This window comes from Balaenoptera ricei, chromosome 14 (assembly GCF_028023285.1).
Source record: "Balaenoptera ricei isolate mBalRic1 chromosome 14, mBalRic1.hap2, whole genome shotgun sequence".
Classification (NCBI taxonomy): Eukaryota; Metazoa; Chordata; class Mammalia; order Artiodactyla; family Balaenopteridae; genus Balaenoptera; species Balaenoptera ricei.
The window spans coordinates 40744641-40763840 of record NC_082652.1 but is presented as its reverse complement, the minus strand read 5'-3'; the positions used below and the strand labels follow the sequence as shown (position 1 = coordinate 40763840).

General features: G+C 44.5%; 1 protein-coding gene across 9 annotated transcripts in view; it reads right to left on the bottom strand.

Moving 5' to 3' along the window:
- LAMA3 (laminin subunit alpha 3) overlaps window positions 1-19200 on the bottom strand; it is a 241734-nt gene that overhangs the window by 91682 nt on the left and 130852 nt on the right. For 8 of the 9 annotated variants that reach the window (XR_009497350.1, XM_059895307.1, XM_059895308.1 and 5 more), the window contains 7 exons: window positions 14713-14810; window positions 13688-13832; window positions 11955-12081; window positions 11733-11872; window positions 10105-10220; window positions 8752-8963; window positions 7587-7791 (listed from right to left, as the gene is read on the bottom strand). Coding sequence is in view for 8 of the 9 variants with exons in the window: in XM_059895307.1 (XP_059751290.1) it covers window positions 7587-7791; window positions 8752-8963; window positions 10105-10220; window positions 11733-11872; window positions 11955-12081; window positions 13688-13832; window positions 14713-14810 (1043 nt within the window). In the remaining variant the exon portion in view is untranslated. Of the gene's footprint in view, window positions 1-4269; window positions 4468-7586; window positions 7792-8751; window positions 8964-10104; window positions 10221-11732; window positions 11873-11954; window positions 12082-13687; window positions 13833-14712; window positions 14811-19200 lie in introns of those variants that run through there. The other variant, XM_059895315.1, reaches the window with a different exon arrangement.

The window sequence follows — 19200 nt, the reverse complement described above, 5'->3', positions numbered from 1 at the left end:
ATGCACTAATAACAAAATTATGGAGAAAATCGATTTTTAAATCCCAGTATAATTGTGTACTAGCATATTCCCCTTCAATTAAGGAGAAAGGAAGGGAGGAAGGAAGGAAGGAAGGAAGGAAGGAAGGAAGGAAAGAAAGGTGAAGGGAGGAAGGAAGGAAGGAAGGAAGGAAGCCAGGAAAAGGAAGGTCAGTTCGGAGACTAAGATCATTCACACAGGAAGTGGTAAAAAAGGACTTCACCAGGTGGAAGTACCTGCAGGGGGCCATCGAAGGAAGGGGGATAATACACACTTTGTTAGAAGTTGACACCTGAATGACTGTAGGAAAAAGGAATTGACTCTAAGGTGATGCTGAGATTTCAGGCTTTGGGGACCGGGGGGAGGCTGTCACCAATATGTAGAATTTTTTTCAAAAAATCAAAGAGAGGAATGGCCTGAAAGGCAAGACAATGGCAATGGTTTCAGATATGGACTCAGTGTAGAATTTAGGAGTTGAGAGGGCCCTTAAAGATCATCTAATCTAACACTTCATTATACATGTGAGGGCACAGGAGCTCAAAGAGGTCAGGGGACTTGTCCGCCAAGGCCCCCCCCCTAAGGAAAGCCAATAGGGGAACCCAGGTAGAACTGATTTTCAACGAATGTGGGATAAGACAGCTGTCAGGGATCAGGACTGGAGCTCTGGATCTGGGAATCATCAAGGGTCGGGTGGTTGAAGCCAGGAGAATGGGTGGGGCTTCAGGAGGACAAAGCATAAAGGGCAGAAGGCAGACAGCCAAGTGCTTGGCAAATAATAACAACAGCTAATACTGGGTGCAAGTGTGTGTCAGGTACTCTTCTAAGGGTTTTCACACAGGATATTTAATCCTCTAAAGAACATTAAAAGGTAGGTGCCTCTGGGACAGAGGAAATGTAAGTGAGAACTCTGAACTCTGTCTATCCCCATCCGCCCTGCTCACCACCGTGTCCCAGCACCTGCCTGCACGCTGTCTGGAATTTACCATTCCTATTATCTGATGAGGTGCATCAAAGGGATTGCTCCTCCAGGTTGTTAGGGCTCGTGGATTTCTGCCGAGCTGGAAGTACTTCTGTTCCCAGAATGCCAAGTCTACGACCTTTTCTGGTATTTTGTTTCTCCATCTAACACATTTAGTAAATCTGTGAGACTGGCTGAGATAGAGGTCCCCCCAAAATGGCTTTCCTTTTGCTGCTGCTCTTCTGAAAAGGCACGTTTGCACATGTGGTTTCACTGGACGTCCAGGTGAACTGCCATCTCCTGTAATTAATCTTAAAATGTCTTGAAAGTCATCGACGTGACGATAGTCTTTTAAAGCAGTGATTCCCAGCATCTGTGTATCTGTCACTGATTGATAAAATCTTCTGAGGCTATTCTAGCGCTTTCGTTCGTTCAAAGAATCTGATGGTACAATCACCCACTATTAAAAGCAGATGCAAATGTACTTTTTCATTGCTATTATATCTGATTCAATTACTGTGATGCTATAAAAAAAATGAAATTTTGATCAATATAAGCATCTTTAAGACCACAATCCCGATAGAGTTGTTCCAAACAATGGACTTTTTATCATTTATACAATATACTTTTGTAATATTTTCTGTGATACAATCAGAGATGGAAGAAGAAACAGAATCAGAGTTTTAAATTTAGGTGGGAAGTTGGAGATGATTTTACCAAGCTTCATTTTATAGATTAGGAAGCTGAGACCAAGGAAGGCAAAGCAACTTGCCCAGAGTCTCCTGGCTAGTTCATGACAAAGATAAGCGAGAACTCAATTTTATGGCTCCAATTGAATTTATTTCCAGTTGTGTCTAAAATTACAACACTAGTTTCAATTAAGAACAAATTGAGTATTGTGGATTGCTGCAATTATTTCTGTAATTCATTTTAAAGGAGATTAATATTCATAACAGTTCGATTTCCCTTTAGTATGATAAACTTTAATACCTCTAAATAGTCAAATAAAATTTGAAAATTCAAATTTTTCAGCTTTGTGATTTGTGATAACTTGTACAACTGTAAGAGAGTCTGTTGTATCACTGAGAAAGGATATGTTTTTCTTTTTATTGCAAGTTCCAGGTATCTTTGATTACTTCTTTTACTTGAATGTTAGGTTCCTCTAAACACATTCTTCATTTTCATTAGGATATTTTCAGGGGCAGCGGGGAGCATTCTTTCCTCTAATATTTTCTAAAGAAATATTCCTTTAGGCAATCAAAAGCTTTTTTGGCATCAACACTGGAATTATCATGGGTAATTTGTGCAATTTACAGTCATGTAATAAATTGACGTTTTTCTTACATTATCTGCCAAGGCCCTTTCATGACAAATCCACTTTGATCATGGAAAGATGTGTCATCCCATTAGGTGATTACAGTCTTTTTGGTAATGTCAAGATAAATAATTTCACATCTTGGTTTGCGTGCCATGCAGGTCAATGAGATTCCATTCCTGTTGATGTTCCCTCGGGTGTGGGCAAAACTACTATACAACATGTCTCAGTCCTGAGTTAGGAATTTTCTAGTCTACTAAACCATCACTGGCTAATGAAGGTTTGTTAAATTCTCCTTAGAATTTGTACCTAACATCCTATGGTAAATCTCTCTCTCATAGATGGTGCCTTAACTGATTTTTACAGTTTTTAATGCGTTTTCAGTTTCCTTTTTCTGCGGTGGCAGCATTGAGAAACTGTGTGTGAGGTCCTGTTTGCAGCAATTTCTTCTGCTGACCATCAACTTCCTTTTTTTTTTTTTAACTTTTTTTTGGGGGGGGTTTATTTATTTATGGCTGTGTTGGGTCTTCGCTTCCGCGCGAGGGCTTCCCCCAGCTGCGGCAAGTGGGGGCCACTCCTCATCGCGGTGCGCGGGCCTCTCACCGTCGCGGCCTCTCTCGTTGCGGAGCACAGGCTCCAGACGCGCAGGCTCAGCAAACTGTGGCTCACGGGCCCAGTCGCTCCGCGGCATGTGGGATCTTCCCAGACCAGGGCTCGAACCCGTGTCCCCTGCATTGGCAGGCGGATTCTCAACCACTGCGCCACCAGGGAAGCCCCCCATCCACTTCCTTTTAAAACTCTCCCACTGGTTCTCAGACAGTGAATTCTCCTGCTTCTCTTCCTGCCTGAAAACTGCTTCTCCACCTCCTTGGCTCCTTTGCCTCCTATGATTAAACATAGGGACCCCCTCCAGGACCCACACCTGTTTTCCCTCCTGTGTGTCCACACCTTCTCCTTGGGGTCCTCTCTCACTCTAACCCATGTACATGGTTCCCCAACCTCTACCCCCAGCCCCAAACTCTTCACGTGGGTGTTCTGTTTTCAAAAGAAAAACTGAACTAGTCACTATGGAAAAACAGAACTTTGTTGGACTTGTTGGCACTTATTCTGTGGCTTAGTAAGTTTTTATTTTTAATTAAATATGGAGGCACTGTAATGTTTTCAGTATTTAGGGCTCTGAGTGTCTTCATGCAGCTGTGATTGGAGCCACTACAGAGTCTTGGGCTTCATCCTCTGCCAGGATTCCATCTCCCAGTAACTGTTCCACATCCCCTTGTTTATCTCCTCTCCTGTTCTTCCATCTAGTTTTTTGCTTTATTTTTCCCAAGGTTATGCATTGCTCATTCTGCTGTTCAAATGGAACCTTGTTCTTTCAGCCTTTCTTATATCCAGATTCCTAGTCCTTTGAGTCAGCAAAGGATTTTTTTTTTTTTTTTTTTGGCTGTGTTGGGTCTTCGTTTCTGTGCGAGGGCTTTCTCTAGTTGCGGCGAGCGGGGACCACTCATCATCGCGGTGCGCGGGCCTCTCACTGTCTCGGCCTCTCTTGTTGCGGAGCACAGGCTCCAGACGCGCAGGCTCAGTAGTTGTGGCTCACGGGCCCAGTCGCTCCGCGGCATGTGGGATCCTCCCAGACCAGGGCTCGAACCCGTGTCCCCTGCACTGGCAGGCAGATTCTCAACCACTGCGCCACCAGGGAAGCCCTCAGCAAAGGATTTTAATGCTAAGACCTCCCTCTCTGCTTATCCCGCTTATTTGTCAGACTGTTCTTTCCTCTGAAGGATTCATGCAAACCCATTCCACATAAAGACGTTGGATTCTTTCCTTAGACTTGTTTTTCAAATATACGAAAAGGAATATTATTCCTAGTTCAATCTGTTTCCCTTTTTATAACACCCTGGATTTCCTTTTCTGAAGCCAGTTCTAGTTCTACAGTTTCTTTAGGTCTGGTCTCTCACTTCTTCTGCAAAGTTGATTGGGTCATGACTGGCACATCTAGGTCCTTTGCGCTTCCCACTTATCCATCTTCTCCAGCCACAAGGCAGCAAGCAACTCCTGGGCACAGTGCATCTTTTTGTTCTGTAGCATCCCTGCAGGTCCTGGTAGAAGCCTGTGCTTCCACACGAAGTGCCTCATGAATCAGGAATTTATTGGAAATAGGTCAGACATGTTCACAGGCCTATTGGTGCATTCGGAACACAATGCAAAGTCTTTAGTAATGAACTAAGTGCCTGACTTCCTTCCAGAGAATAGCGTAAGCACTGAAGGGACGAGAACCTAATGTATGTTATGAAAACTCTCTGATAACGCCTCAAAATTCTTTGTACCCGTCACATTCCATTTAGGCTCATAGTTGGAGAAGGATAGGCAACCGAGTTGACTCACAGAGGACTCACAACCTGTGGTTTTAAAGACTTGGAATCTTCCATGACTCAAATTCTCACTCAGCTTCCTTCCCAGAGGACAAAGGAACTGTTAGTTAGATGTTGGGCAACAATCAGAAGTGTGGTTAAAGGTCCTTCCTCAGGAAAAGTAAACGTTGCTGCTATAGAGAGTTGAATTTTGTCCCCAAAAGGTACATTCAAGTTCTAATCCCCAGTACCTAGATTGTGACCTTATTTGGAAATAGGGTTTTTGCAGACATAATCAAGTTAAGATGAGGTCATACTGGAGTAAGGCGGGCCCTAGTCCGATAGGACTGGTGTCCTTATAAAAAAAGAAAGACACTGGTATATATACAATGGAATACTACTCAGCCATAAAAAAGAATGAAATTTTGCATTTGCAACAGCATGGATGGACTTGGAGGGTATTATGCTGAGTGAAATAAGTCAGACAGAGAAAGACAAATACTGTATATCACTTACTTACACGTGGAGTCTAAAAACTAGAACAAATTAGTGAATATGACAAAACAGAAACAGACTCACAGATATAGAGAACAAACTAGAGGCTATCAGTGGGGAGAGGGAAGCAGGGGCAAGATAGGAGTAGGGGATTAAAAGGTACAAACTACTTTATACAAAATAAATAAGGGAACCCTCCTACACTGTTGGTGGGAAAGTAAATTGGTGCAGCCACTATGGGAAACAGTATGGAGGTTTCTCGAAAAACTAAAAATAGAGTTACCATATGATCCAGCAATCCCATGCCTGGACATATATCTGGAAAAGATGAAAACTCTAATTCGAAAAGATACATGCACCCCAATGTTCATAGCAGCTCTATTTACAATAGCCAGGTCATGGAAGCAACCTAAGTGTCCATCAACAGATGAATGGATAGAGAAGATGTGGTGTATATAATATATGCAATGGAATATTACTCAGCCATAAAAAAGAATGAAATAATGCCTTCTGCCACAACATGGATGGACCTAGAGCGTATCATACTAAGTAAAGTTAAGTCAGACAGAGAAAGACAAATATTATATGACATCACTTGTATGTGGAATCTAAAAAAAATAGTACTTATTTACAAAACAGAAACAGATTCACAGACATAAAAAACAAACTTATGGTTACTACTGGGGAAGGAGAGAGGGATAAGCTGAGAGTATGGGATTAACAGATGCACACTACCATATATAAAATAGATAAATAACAAGGTCCTACTGTATAGCGCAGGGAACTATATTCAATATCTTGGGATAAACTATAATGGAAAAAATAGAAAAATATAGATATATACATATATGTGTATAACCGAATCACTTCCCTGTACACCTGAAACTAACACAACATTGTAAATCAACTATACTTCAAAAAAGAAAAATAGGAATAAAAGATAAAATAAATAAGCTACAAGGATATATTGTACAGTGCAGTGAATATAGCCAATATTTTATAATAATTATAAACGGAGTATAACTTTTAAAAATTGTGACTCACCATGTGGTACACCTGAAACTTAGACACTATGTATTGCACATCAACTCTACGTCAATTTTTTTTTAAGTTTTAAAAAATTCAAAGGCTAAAAAAAAAAAAAAAGAAAAAGAAAAGAAAGACACAGACACACACAGAGAGGAGAAAGCCATGTGAAGACAGAGACACACAAGGAGAATCCATGAGACGACAGAGGCAGAACCAAGGAATTCCAAGGACTGCCGGCAACACGGGAAGGTAAGAGGCAGGCAGGGAACAGTCTCTCCTAGAGCTTTTAGAAAGAGCAACACCTTGATTTCAGATGTTTAGCCTTTCGAACCATCAAAGAATAAATTTCTGTTGTTTGAAGACAACCAGTTTGTGGCCATTTGTCAGCAGCCACGGGAAACGAACACAGCTGCCCTGGAGCTGGAGGAGCAGACGCCTGCCACTGGCAGCCACAGCCCCTCCTGGCTCTCACACCGGGGTCACAGGCACCGACGCCTACGTCCACGTGCCTGGGGGTGGGGGGGAGGGGGGAGTGCAGGGCTGGGGCAAGCCTCACGCTTTCTCCTGCACAGGTCACACCGGCCTGGATGGCAGAAGCTCTGCTTCAGTTTTCCTGCCACATAACCCCTATCAGATTCTTTCCAGCCTTTTCTTCTAGGAGACTGGATCCTGTTCTTCACCCCCTGTGGCCACTCTCTCGTCCTGCCGAGATCAGGCTGATCATCTGGAGTCACGTGACAACACCCTCTGGTTTCCAATGCGGAGCTGACCTGCTGAGCGAACCTCTTGGCCCCCTGGCATCTGTCTGAGCCGCCGTTTGCCTCTTGTCTCTCAGCAGCTGCGTGCTGGACCTCGGTGGTCCGGGAGGCAGCCCCGCCTCTCAGGTCAGGCTCTCCAGCGGGTACTGCCCACCCTGCCGCCCTACCCACATGGAGCCCCCCTGTGGAGGCCCCTGCACCGCCTCCGGCTCCCCCATCTGAGTCAGGGCAGCAGGCTCGGGATTTTAGACTTCATCAAGCACCGTCCTTAATAAAACTACCAGCTTACGAGAGTGAGGGTTTGGAGCCCAGACCTCAGTACAAACGAACAGATGCTCACCAGCCGGTGACCAAGGAGATGGAACTGATCACGTAATCATGCACGTATCACACGCACACGCAGAACGAGGCTGGAGTGGACGGCGAGGCTGCTCGGGCCTCGGGAGACAGCCATCTGCTCACCCAGGCTCTGCCAGGCCACCCGAGCCCGAGGGGACCAGACGCTCCAAACACCACACCCATCCTGGGTGGAAGCATCACCCTGAGGTCATCTCAAGCAGTCTCGGGGCCCATGCGAAGCGGGAAGTAACGGGGACCGGTGTGGGGACGGACAGCGTCTTCCCTTCCCACCATAGGATGCAACAGGTTAGTCCGCCAGGCCTCACCTGCACTGTCCATGGTCCCTGTCGCACTCCGGGGTGGCAGCCCCGTCGGTGCCCGTCCTGGAACAGTTGCAGCCTTCGCAGCCGGCCAGCGGGTGGAAGCTGAAGGAATGTGTCTCACACGCATCACACTGGGGCCTGACCGTGCGGGGCGGGCAAAGGCACATGCCCATCATCTCCTCACAAAGGCGCCGGCCGCAGGTGCATGCTGTCCAGGGATGAAGAGACACGGTGAAAGGGTTAGATGCCCCTGACCTCCAGCAGGACTGCACCAGGGCTCCCAGAACCTTCCAAGGGGTCTGGGAGAAAGGTCTTGCTTTTCTTCCCTTATGGCATTACTGAGTGTGGTTTATCTGAAAGGCCCCTTTCTTGGGGCCAAGACCGACCACACCCAACACTCATGGTGGACACAACGTGCAGGAGCTGAGTGCGGCACAGCTGGAGCTACTGACACCAAGGTAGACAGACACCCTAAGGCGCCCCCTGACCCCGAGCTGCAGTTACATGTCATTCTAACGTGAGGCCTGTCCTCCGTCAGAGGATCAGCTCTTCTCAGGCTCCCTGAAGGGCCTCCGCGTCACCCCAGCGCACTGAGCCCAAGGTCAGGACAGGATGCAGCAGCGGGGCCCTTGTTACGCAAAGGCTGGCCTCCATGCGGGGACTCTGCCCCCTTCACATGGCCTGGGCTGACCCTCGTCGAGCGCTGCAGCACATTTCCTAGATACAGATCCATGGCCTCCTCATTCAGTGAGGAGTACACCCTGTGACCCTGGCTCTCCTCCCACCTCAACTGAGCTTTGGTTAGGCTGCAAAAACTGAAGCCTAACCTATTCCACTAAGAAGAGAACTGAGCTGTCCAATATTTTGATGCTTAAGGCTATTTACCTTCACCTGCTTTGCCAAGCGCATGGGTCACATAGCATGGGAAACATAAATATTTATCTTCTAGAACCTTGCTACTCATAGTGTGGTCCCTAGATGAGCAGCATGGGTATACTCTGAGTGGTTACTGGAAATGCAGACTCTCAGGCCTGAGAGTCAGAATCTGCATTTTCACAAGATTCCCAGGTGAGTCTCCAGCACAGAGATATTCAAGAAACCTGGCCCCAGGTGAGCTTCATCCACCTGGGACCAGAGATGACCTTGGCTGACCTGAACATGCACTTACGCTTGCAGTGCGGGAATCCGTAGTAGCCCATTTGACAGCGGGTACACTGCCGCCCAATGACATGGGGCCGGCATGGGCACTGCCCGCCCTCTGGGCTGCAGCGATGGCCAATGGCCCCGGCGGGGTGGCACTCACAAGGCAGTGCGCCGTCATGGTAAAGGGCCACCAGGGACCTGGCAGAATCTTTACAGAATCCAGAGGCTTTCTGGGGGCTGTGGAAACAAAAACTCATGGTGAGATCCTGGGAGGCGTGCCCAGAAACGGTCCCAACCTTCCTCTTCCCACATGCCTCACCAAGCAGTGTTTTGGGGGAGGGGCTCTGGAGTTTGGGAGGAAGTTAGAGAAAACCCCACCCCTGGACTCACAGTGGGTGCCAGCCACCCCTCCTCCCATCCCCATCCACTCCAGGACACATCACAGGACGCTGGGTGGGAACTTTCGGTGGCTGGAATAAATGGGTGAAAATTCACCTATAGGATGAATTGTATGGTGTGTGGATTATATCTCAATAAAGTAGTCACCAAAAAAATTTACACCTACATGTGTAATGATACACCAGTTAGAATAATAATGAGGAGGAGGTGAATTGCCAACATTTATTGAACATGTGTGTTAGAATTTTTGCCTACACCTCACTTAACCTCACAACCACCTAACCAATTAGGCCCTAAGCCCCATTTCACAGATAAGGCAACTGAGGGTCCTAGAAATTAGGCAGGATTCCCGAGGCCACAGAGCTACGAAGTGGTCGAGCAGGTACTCAAACCCATAGCTGTTTGACCTCAGAGCCTTTGCTCTTAATATTTTCTACGCAGGAGGCATCTGGCCCCCGGGAGCCTCAGTTCCTCGGGAAGCCTACAGGGGGCAGGGTGGGCCTGCAGAAAAGAATGGCAGGAGCTGATACTCAGGGCGGTTCTAGGCTGTTAGCATTCAGGGACCCACAGAGGGAAGACGGGGAGGTCCACCCCTCTGTGATGCTCCCCACTCAATCAGAGGGCAAAGGAGAGTGGGAATCAGGGCTCACATGCCTCCCCCTGGAGGAAGCCCTGTGTGGTATCTTAGGAATCTGAGTCGGCCAAGAGGAAGCAGGGAGGAGGAAGAGAAACTCCCAGGCAGCCTGTGAATCCCAGCTTGGAGGGTGGTCTGTTAAGATCAAAGCTGAGGAGGGAAATCTCGCCCAGATGTGCACAATGGCTGTAGCATGCGCTGAGGACCCGGGACTCAGCGCCACTCCCTCAGCCTCCCAGAGGAAGAAGACAGACCCAAGGGCCACCCCTCCCTGGGCCTCTTGCTCTGGTCGGGAATGTGGGAGAGCTGCATGCCTCCCAGGGCCTTTCCACAGAGGATACTTACTCAATATAAAAACTGTCCCCTCCACAATTGGTGACAAACTCAGATGACTTGTCCACTGATTTTCTGTGAAGGATTTGGTAGTCGTAATTCTCCGCAGGCACCACTAGGACACGGACCTAAAGGGAAGCTGTCGGCATGTCTTTGGATTTCCAACAGCACGGCATACCTACGGCTCTCCATCACACTTTCTCTTCGCTAAGATCAACGTGCTTTATTGTTAAGTCCAAAACCAAATGAAACAGGATTTATGAAAAAAGAATCACAGAACAACCCTAAGCCAGTGTTGAAGGCTCAGGCCATGTTTCCATGCAGGAAATGATAAGTCTGGGGCAGACCTCCTGGAGCACCTGCTCAGAGAAGCAGCAGCCTCGGGTGCTGGGCAGGGACAGGAGACGTCAGGGGTGAGCAGGGGCCTGTTAGGACAGCCAGGGCCCTGTGTGATCCATGCCTGGGATGACCCTGGATCTCCAGAGGTTGGTTGCAGTTTGTGTTTTTAAATGTGAGCAAACCGAAATGGCAGGACCAATGGGGAAACTCACATGGTGGCTTGCCCCTGAAATTCATATAGTATCCGATACTCTATTATGAATAATTGTAGCCCCGGTCTTTAAAAATACTGCTCAGTTCTCTACACCTGTATAAACCAGACTGCGCCAGTAACAAATGCTGCAGGAAATTTCAAACATCTTCGTCAACTACTCACCAACTTACGGCTTACAGAGTCTACTGCTCTCATGTTATTCAGTTCAATAAACATTGCCAAGTACGTGTGCCAGATGGTGTTCCAGGCACAGGGGATACAAAATGAATAAAGTCAGGCCCCTGTCCCTAGGAAGATGACATCCTCAGAGAGAGAGGAGGCATGAGCAAGAACTGGAGGGCCACAGAGCAGGCCTGGGCAGTGCTTCCTGGCTCTCCAAGGCTTTACAGGCATTGGGTGACCACGATTCCATCGACCAAGGTAAAGAACTGGGTAGGGGGTGCCCGGGGCTGGGCTGGTAACAGGCTAAGGTGGAGGGACTTGTGAGCTCTCTGGCTATGGGGATGTGCAGTAGATGGTCCTAGAGCTCAGGAAAGATGAGAAATGAGTTCACAGATGTGGGTGTCATTCACACAGAGGAGAGAACAGAATCGACAGGCACAGACGATGTTATTCAAAGAGAAATCTTAGAACAAGGGGGCTCACCGTCGAGGCAGAGGGAACGGCGACATATGGGGATGAAGGGAAAGAGAAATCATTGAAGGAGCAGTGGAGAAAGTGGGAAAAGAACAAGAGAAAGTAGCTATGGAAGCCAATAAGAAAGAAATTTTCAAGAACAAATGAGTGTTCAATGCTTCAGAGAGAGGCCTGTCAGATGACACTGAGGAGGGGCTGAAGGAGAGGGCTCCAGGCTCGTGCAGGGAGGTTTTTCTTCCTAGTCACTTCTCTATTATTCTGCTTTCCCTTGATTTTAATTGTCAAAGAAAGACGTTTTTTTTGGTAAAGTTAGCTGTAAAATTTAAACAGTTTTCTATAAATCTGGCTTCAATTCCTTGGAGGAATTATTGTCATGAGCCAAAACTGACACACAGAGCAGCCAACTAAGGCAACCACGTGAAGCGCAAGCTGAGAAATAAGCAGAACACACCCAAACTAAGGACTTTCCTTCTGGAACCTTCACAGTCACGGCCACCTCCGGCTCCGAGATGTCAAACTCAACCTGATCTCCGGCGATCACTTGGTCCCGGCAGCCAAGCACATGGGGGCAAAAAGAGGCACGGAAGATTCCTGGGGGCAGAGAGAGGCGTTCCTATCACACCCCTGCCAAGGCAGGTGAGCCCTGCAGCCGGCCCTGCTCCCCGCAGCTCACCTGGCTGCAGCCGCCCTCTGTCCACAGACACCTGCGCCAGGAACGTCGGATGCACCGGTTGATAAAAATGGACCACAATGACGTATCGACCCGGACGCGGTACGAGTCCTCGCAAGGTCACTTGGTTCTGGGTGGGAAAAAAAATATTTCTCAAGCTGCAGGGTTATGAATAATTAGAATCACAGGATATTTTGAGGTTAAAAACCAAAACAACCTCGGTATTTAGCCAAGAGAAGTGAAAATCCACATTCACACAAAACTTTCCCTTGAACATTTGGAGCGGCTTTATTTGTGATCACAGACACTGGAAACAAACCAAATAACCCTCAGCTGCAGAATGGACAAACCAACGGTGGGACAACCATAAATGATGCTGGAGGGAGTGACATTTGGTAAAATCACTTTGGAAAACTATGTGGTGGTTTTTACCAAAGTTGAACATATAACTGAGCAATTGCATTCCTAGGTATTTAACAACAGAAAGGCACAACGTGTGTGCAAAAGGCCATACAAGAATGTTCCCAGCATTCAAGCACTACTTGTAATAACCGTGTAACAAAGGGTCAGACTCCATTTTTTATGTTTGACAGTTTTCAAGCTCCATCACTCACCTATTGCCTTTTGTCCTACACCTGGACAAGCTGATAAGAAAGCCCAGGTGTTCATCCCTTGGCATACGTGGGAAGTTCTAGCCACACAAATTCCAGCCCATGGGAGAGGGAGTCCTCACCCAGACTCCCCCCCCACCCCCTCCTAACCACAACGAAAACCAGATTCAGACCCCAGTGCTTGCTCAGGTTTGAGTGTGAGCCCTGCTCTCCCCAGAAAGCCTCACTATGTGAGTAATAAGTCTTTTCAAACCGCAAAAAAACCCTACAAGACTAACAACAATAAAAGATTATCTTTCAGATGAGAGCTGTGCCTTGGAGGGTGACTGACTAAAGGTCATACACTAATTTTATAGCAAAACCAGAAGTAGAGCTCTACTGTCATGATTTCAATTCATTTCCCCCTATTATTCTAGGTTGCCTTGCCCATACGGGATCTTATGAAATTTTCTCTCCCAAATCCTGTTAATTTCCTATCTTGATGCAATGTGAACTGACACAAGCCATCTCTAGGATTAGAAGGACATAATGGCATCAGAACAAACATTAAGTCCTGCAACTGTGTAGTTTACAGTGAAAAAAAGGTGTATTCCCTTCATATACTTCACCTTTGTGCTCTAGATGATTAATCAATATGTGTTTATTGGGAATGTCCGGCCTACAAGTTGGGGCCACAAAAAATTTGTTAGAGTTCTAAAAGCGCTTATGTTCTGATTTGGGAAGATAATTAATGACTCAACAACGTTAAGTAGCAGTAGCCCATGAAAATATGACCTATCCTAAGATGGGTCATGAAAAATTGCCAAATGACTATGTAGACAGCGATGCAGGAGGGAAAAGGAGCGTCAGGATGGGGCGGCCACAGACAGGATTAACCGGATGCCTCATGCCTGGGATTCTCCACAGATGAGAGCAGAGGTGCTCAAACTTTAGGGGCATCCAAATCCCCTGGAGGATTTGTTAAAGCACAGATTGCTGGGCCCCTCTCCAGAGTTTCTAATTCAATAGTTCTGGGGTGACGCCTGCAGATTTGCATTTCTAACAAGTTCCCAGGGGATGGGGCTGGTTGGGGCCACACTTTGAGAACCACTGGTTTACGAGCAACACACAGAGGGGGAGCCCTACCTGTGGGGCCTTCAAGGTGACTCCAGTAACAGCGTCAGCAGAAGGTAAAGGGTCCTGGGGCAGGAGAGGGGAAAACCCACCGCTCGGAACATCCAAAATTAATGCTGTTGGAGGAGTTTCAGGGACCAAGGAGATACAGGTGGCACTGAAAAGGAGAATACTGAAAAATAACCAAAACCCGAAGAACTGTCCCCCGGTGAAGATACAGAGTCTAAGCATCAAAAGGATCCAGAGAACCACCAGCCTGTGGAGATCTTTATACAAACATACTCAGTGCTCTGGATTGGCCAAGTGTATTCTGGCTGCCCACTTAATACAATAAGCTAAGACAGAAAAAAAAAAATCTTAATTTTGAAGGAAAGTAAGCTAGATGGAAACTTTTTAAAACTTCCCTCTCTAGGACTAAAATTCATTGTTAAATGAGATCAATGCAATGAAACATTATTATTCACCTCTAAACATCAATGTTGACATAGAACTATACAAAAACAAAGAGAACACATGCCTATCATTTCTTTTAGGCACAGCCAGATTTCATTGTCTTGGTGGTTTCAACCATATGCATAAGATGTCATGACTGTATCCATAGATTATTTTTGAGTCTACATCCAAACAACCTTCCCAAAATCCCAATAATCATTGGTTAGCTAATTCTCATAACATAGTTGTGAGATGGGTCATTATTTTCATGTTTTTTTAAATGAGGAGTCTCAGACATAGAGATGAAAGGATTGGAACAAAGTTGAGTCTTGACAAGGCTCAGAATAGAACTTCAGAGTAACTGCCCTCAAGGGTGAGGCTTAACCATTTCCCCCAGTTGCTACTGTGTCAGCTTCCTGATATAATGGAATTCTGGAAAGATTGCTGGAATGAATGATTTAGCTCTCTCTGGTTTTTTTTAATGCATCACCAGCCTTTAGCACCTTGGCCTGTGATCACTTCTGAAGTTAAATATAAATCTACAGCCTTAAAAGCATTAAGTATCACTCAGCACAAACAAGGGATAAAGGAAGGAAACACATTACCTTTCATTAACAAATCTCCCATAACTGGCAATGCATTTGACGTGAGGTCTCAAATATTCCATTGAGAATTCTTCAGTGGGTATGATACAAATCTGATGCTGTCGAGCAAATACAAGAAGGTACGTCCCAGTTATCAGCAAAGTCAAGGTTATAGCCAAACACATTCTTTTAAAAAAGCTGTTAAGGGCTTCCCTTGTGGCACAGTGGTTAAGAATCCACCTGCCAATGCAGGGGACACGGGTTCAAGCCCTGGTCCGGGAAGATCCCACATGCCGTGGAGCAACTAAGCCCGTGCACCACAATTACTTAAGCCTGCGCACCTAGAGCCTGTGCTCCGCAACAAGAGAAGCCACCGCAATGAGAAGCCCGCGCACCGCAACGAAGAGTAGCCCCTGCTCCCCACAGCTAGAGAAAAGCCCGCACGCAGCAACGAAGACCCAACAACAACAACAACAAAAAGCCGTTAAGAATTCATCCAGAGGAATTATAACTATTATTGTAAAGCAGTAAAAATCATAGGATAGCACTCCCTCTGGCATCATTACGTCCAACAAATCCTTTTTACTATTATGCAGGATCACTGACTAAATTGCTCTTGGAATAATTATATGAATAAACAAAATCATGTGAAAGTTCAAAGACAACTCTCTGTCAGCGACTTTTGACAGTTTTTTCTCTCCTGCCTTGGGCCGATGCTGGCTCTTCAGACCCCTTGGCAGGGAGAGGCAGGGATGTGGTGGGCAACCAGGGAGCCCGCTGTTCAGAAAGAGGGTTGCTCCCACTACAAACAATCCTTCTCAATAGAGGATGACTTGTATCTCAGGCACATTTGGGCTCTGTCTCCAGAGCTAGTTTCTGAGTCACACAAGAAATTCAGTCATTAACTTAATACTTCTTATTTTAAATCAAAACTATTACCTGCTTGATCACAAAGCTATTTGGTAACAACAAAATTTTAATTGAACACCTACTATATGCCAGGCACTGAGATGGTGGGATTCTGCAAGACCAAGATGGACACACTCCTGCCTTCATGGAGCTTATTTTCCAGTCAGCCTTGACTCTGAATGACATCTGACAATTTCAAAAGGGCAAACTTATGCTTAGAAGAAGGACGTTCAGCCCCATTATAATTTCCAAAAATGAAGAGGTTAAGATTCACTTGACTTATTATGTTTAAAAAGAGTCATTATTTTAAAAAGTCTTAAATTATTATATAGTTTACATAATAATGTTTAAAAACTAAACTCCAGGTAGTTCTTAAGAGAAAGCTCAACATTTTTAATACTGTCAAGCACAAATATTTAAAACATATTAGAACAGGCTGGCCTGGCATTTCCCAGAGTGATACATGCTTAATATTAACAGTATCAGGAAGTTGCTTCATGCTTAGATAATCTTATGTTCCCTGAGATATTTATTGTAAACCTGACCACCCCTTCCTAGCCCAGATCCCACTGCCTCTATTTATCACAATTCTCAATATTTAAGTTATGCTATTAAAAGGGTATTTAATCTGCCAAAGCTGGCATTTTAACTCTTAATAGTATATATCTAATTAATTGAAAATACTCTTCTTGACAGCAACAGTCAGCTCTACCCACCACCAGAGCCTCCCATCAAGCCTCTTAGATAGCCTCAACCACCAGAGGGCAGACAACAGAAGCAAGAAAAACTATAATCCTGCAGCCTGTGGACCAAAAACCACAGTTACAGAAAGATAGAGAAGATGAAAAGGCAGAGGGCTATGTACCAGATGAAGGAACAAGAAAAAACCCCAGAAAAACAACTAAATGAAGTGGAGATAGGCAACCTTCCAGAAAAAGAATTCAGAATAATGATAGTGAAGATGATCCAGGACCTTGGAATAAGAATGGAGGCAAAGATTGAGAAGATGCAAGAAATGATTAACAAAGACCTAGAAGAATTAAAGAACAAACAAACAGAGATGACCAATACAATAACTGAAATGAAAACTACACTAGAAGGAATCAATAGCAGAATAACTGAGGCAGAAGAACGGGTAAGTGACCTGGAAGACAGAATGATGGAATTCACTGCTGCGGAACAGACTAAAGAAAAAAGAATGAAAAGAAATGAAGACAGCCTAAGAGACCTCTGGGACAACATTAAACGCAACAACATTCACATTATAGGGGTCCTAGAAGGAGAAGAGAGAGAGAAAGGACCAGAGAAAATATTTGAAGAGATTATAGTCGAAAACTTCCCTAACATGGGAAAGGAAATAGCCACCCAAGTCCAGGAAGCGCAGAGAGTCCCATACAGGATAAACCCAAGGAGAAACACGCCGAGACACATAGTAATCAAAGTGGCAAAAATTAAAGACAAAGAAAAATTATTGAAAGCAGCAAGGGGAAAATGACAAATAACATACAAGGGAACTCCCATAAGGTTAACAGCTGATTTCTCAGCAGAAACTCTGCAAGCCAGAAGGGAGTGGCATGATATACTTAAAGTGATGAAAGGGAAGAACCTACAACCAAGATTACTCTACCCGGCAAGGATCTCATTTAGATTTGATGGAGAAATCAAAAGCTTTACAGACAAGCAAAAGCTAAGAGAATTCAGCACCACCAAACCAGCTCTACAACAAATGCTAAAGGAACTTCTCTAAGTGGGAAACACAAGAGAAGAAAAGGACCTACAAAAACAAACCCAAAACAATTAAGAAAATGGTCATAGGAACATACATATCGATTATTACCTTAAACGTGAATGGATTAAATGCCCCAACCAAAAGACATAGACTGGCTGAATGGATACAAAAACAAGACCCATATATATGCTGTCTACAAGAGACCCACTTTAGACCTAGGGACACATACAGACTGAAAGTGAGGGGATGGAAAAAGATATTCCATGCAAATGGAAATCAAAAGAAAGCTGGAGTAGCTATACTCATATCAGATAAAATAGACTTTAAAATAAAGAATGTTACAAGAGACAAGGAAGGACACTACATAATGATCAAGGGATCAATCCAAGAAGAAGATATAACAATTATAAATATATATGCACCCAACATAGGAGCACCTCAATACATAAGGCAACTGCTAACAGCTATAAAAGAGGAAATCGACAGTAACACAATAATAGTGGGGGACTTTAACACCTCACTTACACCAATGGACAGATCATCCAAAATGAAAATAAATAAGGAAACAGAAGCTTTAAATGACACAATAGACCAGATAGATTTAATTGATATATATCGGACATTCCATCCAAAAACAGCAGATTACACGTTCTTCTCAAGTGCGCACGGAACATTCTCCAAGATAGATCACATCTTGGGTCACAAATCAAGCCTCAGTAAATTTAAGAAAATTGAAATCATATCAAGCATCTTTTCTGACCACAACGCTATGAGATTAGAAATGAATTACAGGGAAAAAAACGTAAAAAGGACAAACACATGGAGGCTAAACAATACGTTACTAAATAACCAAGAGATCACTGAAGAAATCAAAGAGGAAATCAAAAAATACCTAGAGACAAATGACAATGAAAACACGACGACCCAAAACCTATGGGATGCAGCAAAAGCAGTTCTAAGAGGGAAGTTTATAGCTATACAAGCCTACCTAAAGAAACAAGAAAAAGCTCAAGTAAACAATCTAACCTTACACCTAAAGAAACTAGAGAAAGAAGAACAAACAAAACCCAAAGTTAGCAGAAGGAAAGAAATCATAAAGATCAGAGCAGAAATAAATGAAATAGAAACAAAGAAAACAATAGCAAAGATCAATAAAACTAAAAGTTGGTTCTTTGAGAAGATAAACAAAATTGATAAGCCATTAGCCAGACTCATCAAGAAAAAGAGGGAGAGGACTCAAATCAATAAAATCAGAAATGAAAAAGGAGAAGTTACAACAGACACTGCAGAAATACGAAGCATCCTAAGAGACTACTACAAGCAACTTTATGCCAATAAAATGGACAACCTGGAAGAAATGGACAAATTCTTAGAAAGGTATAACCTTCCAAGACTGAACCAGGAAGAAATAGAAAATATGAACAGACCAATCACAAGTAATGAAATTGAAACTGTGATTAAAAATCTTCCAACAAACAAAAGTCCAGGACCAGATGGCTTCACAGGTGAATTCTATCAAACATTTAGAGAAGAGCTAACACCCATCCTTCTCAAACTCTTCCAAAAAATTGCAGAGGAAGGAACACTCCCAAACTCATTCTAGGAGGCCACCATCACCCTGATACCAAAACCAGACAAAGACACTACAAAAAAAGAAAATTACAGACCAATATCACTGATGAATATAGATGCAAAAATCCTCAACAAAATACTAGCAAACAGGATCCAACAACACATTAAAAGGATCATACACCACGATCAAGTGGGATTTATCCCAGGGATGCAAGGATTCTTCAATATACGCAAATCAATCAATGTGATACACCATATTAACAAATTGAAGAATAAAAACCATATGATCATCTCAATAG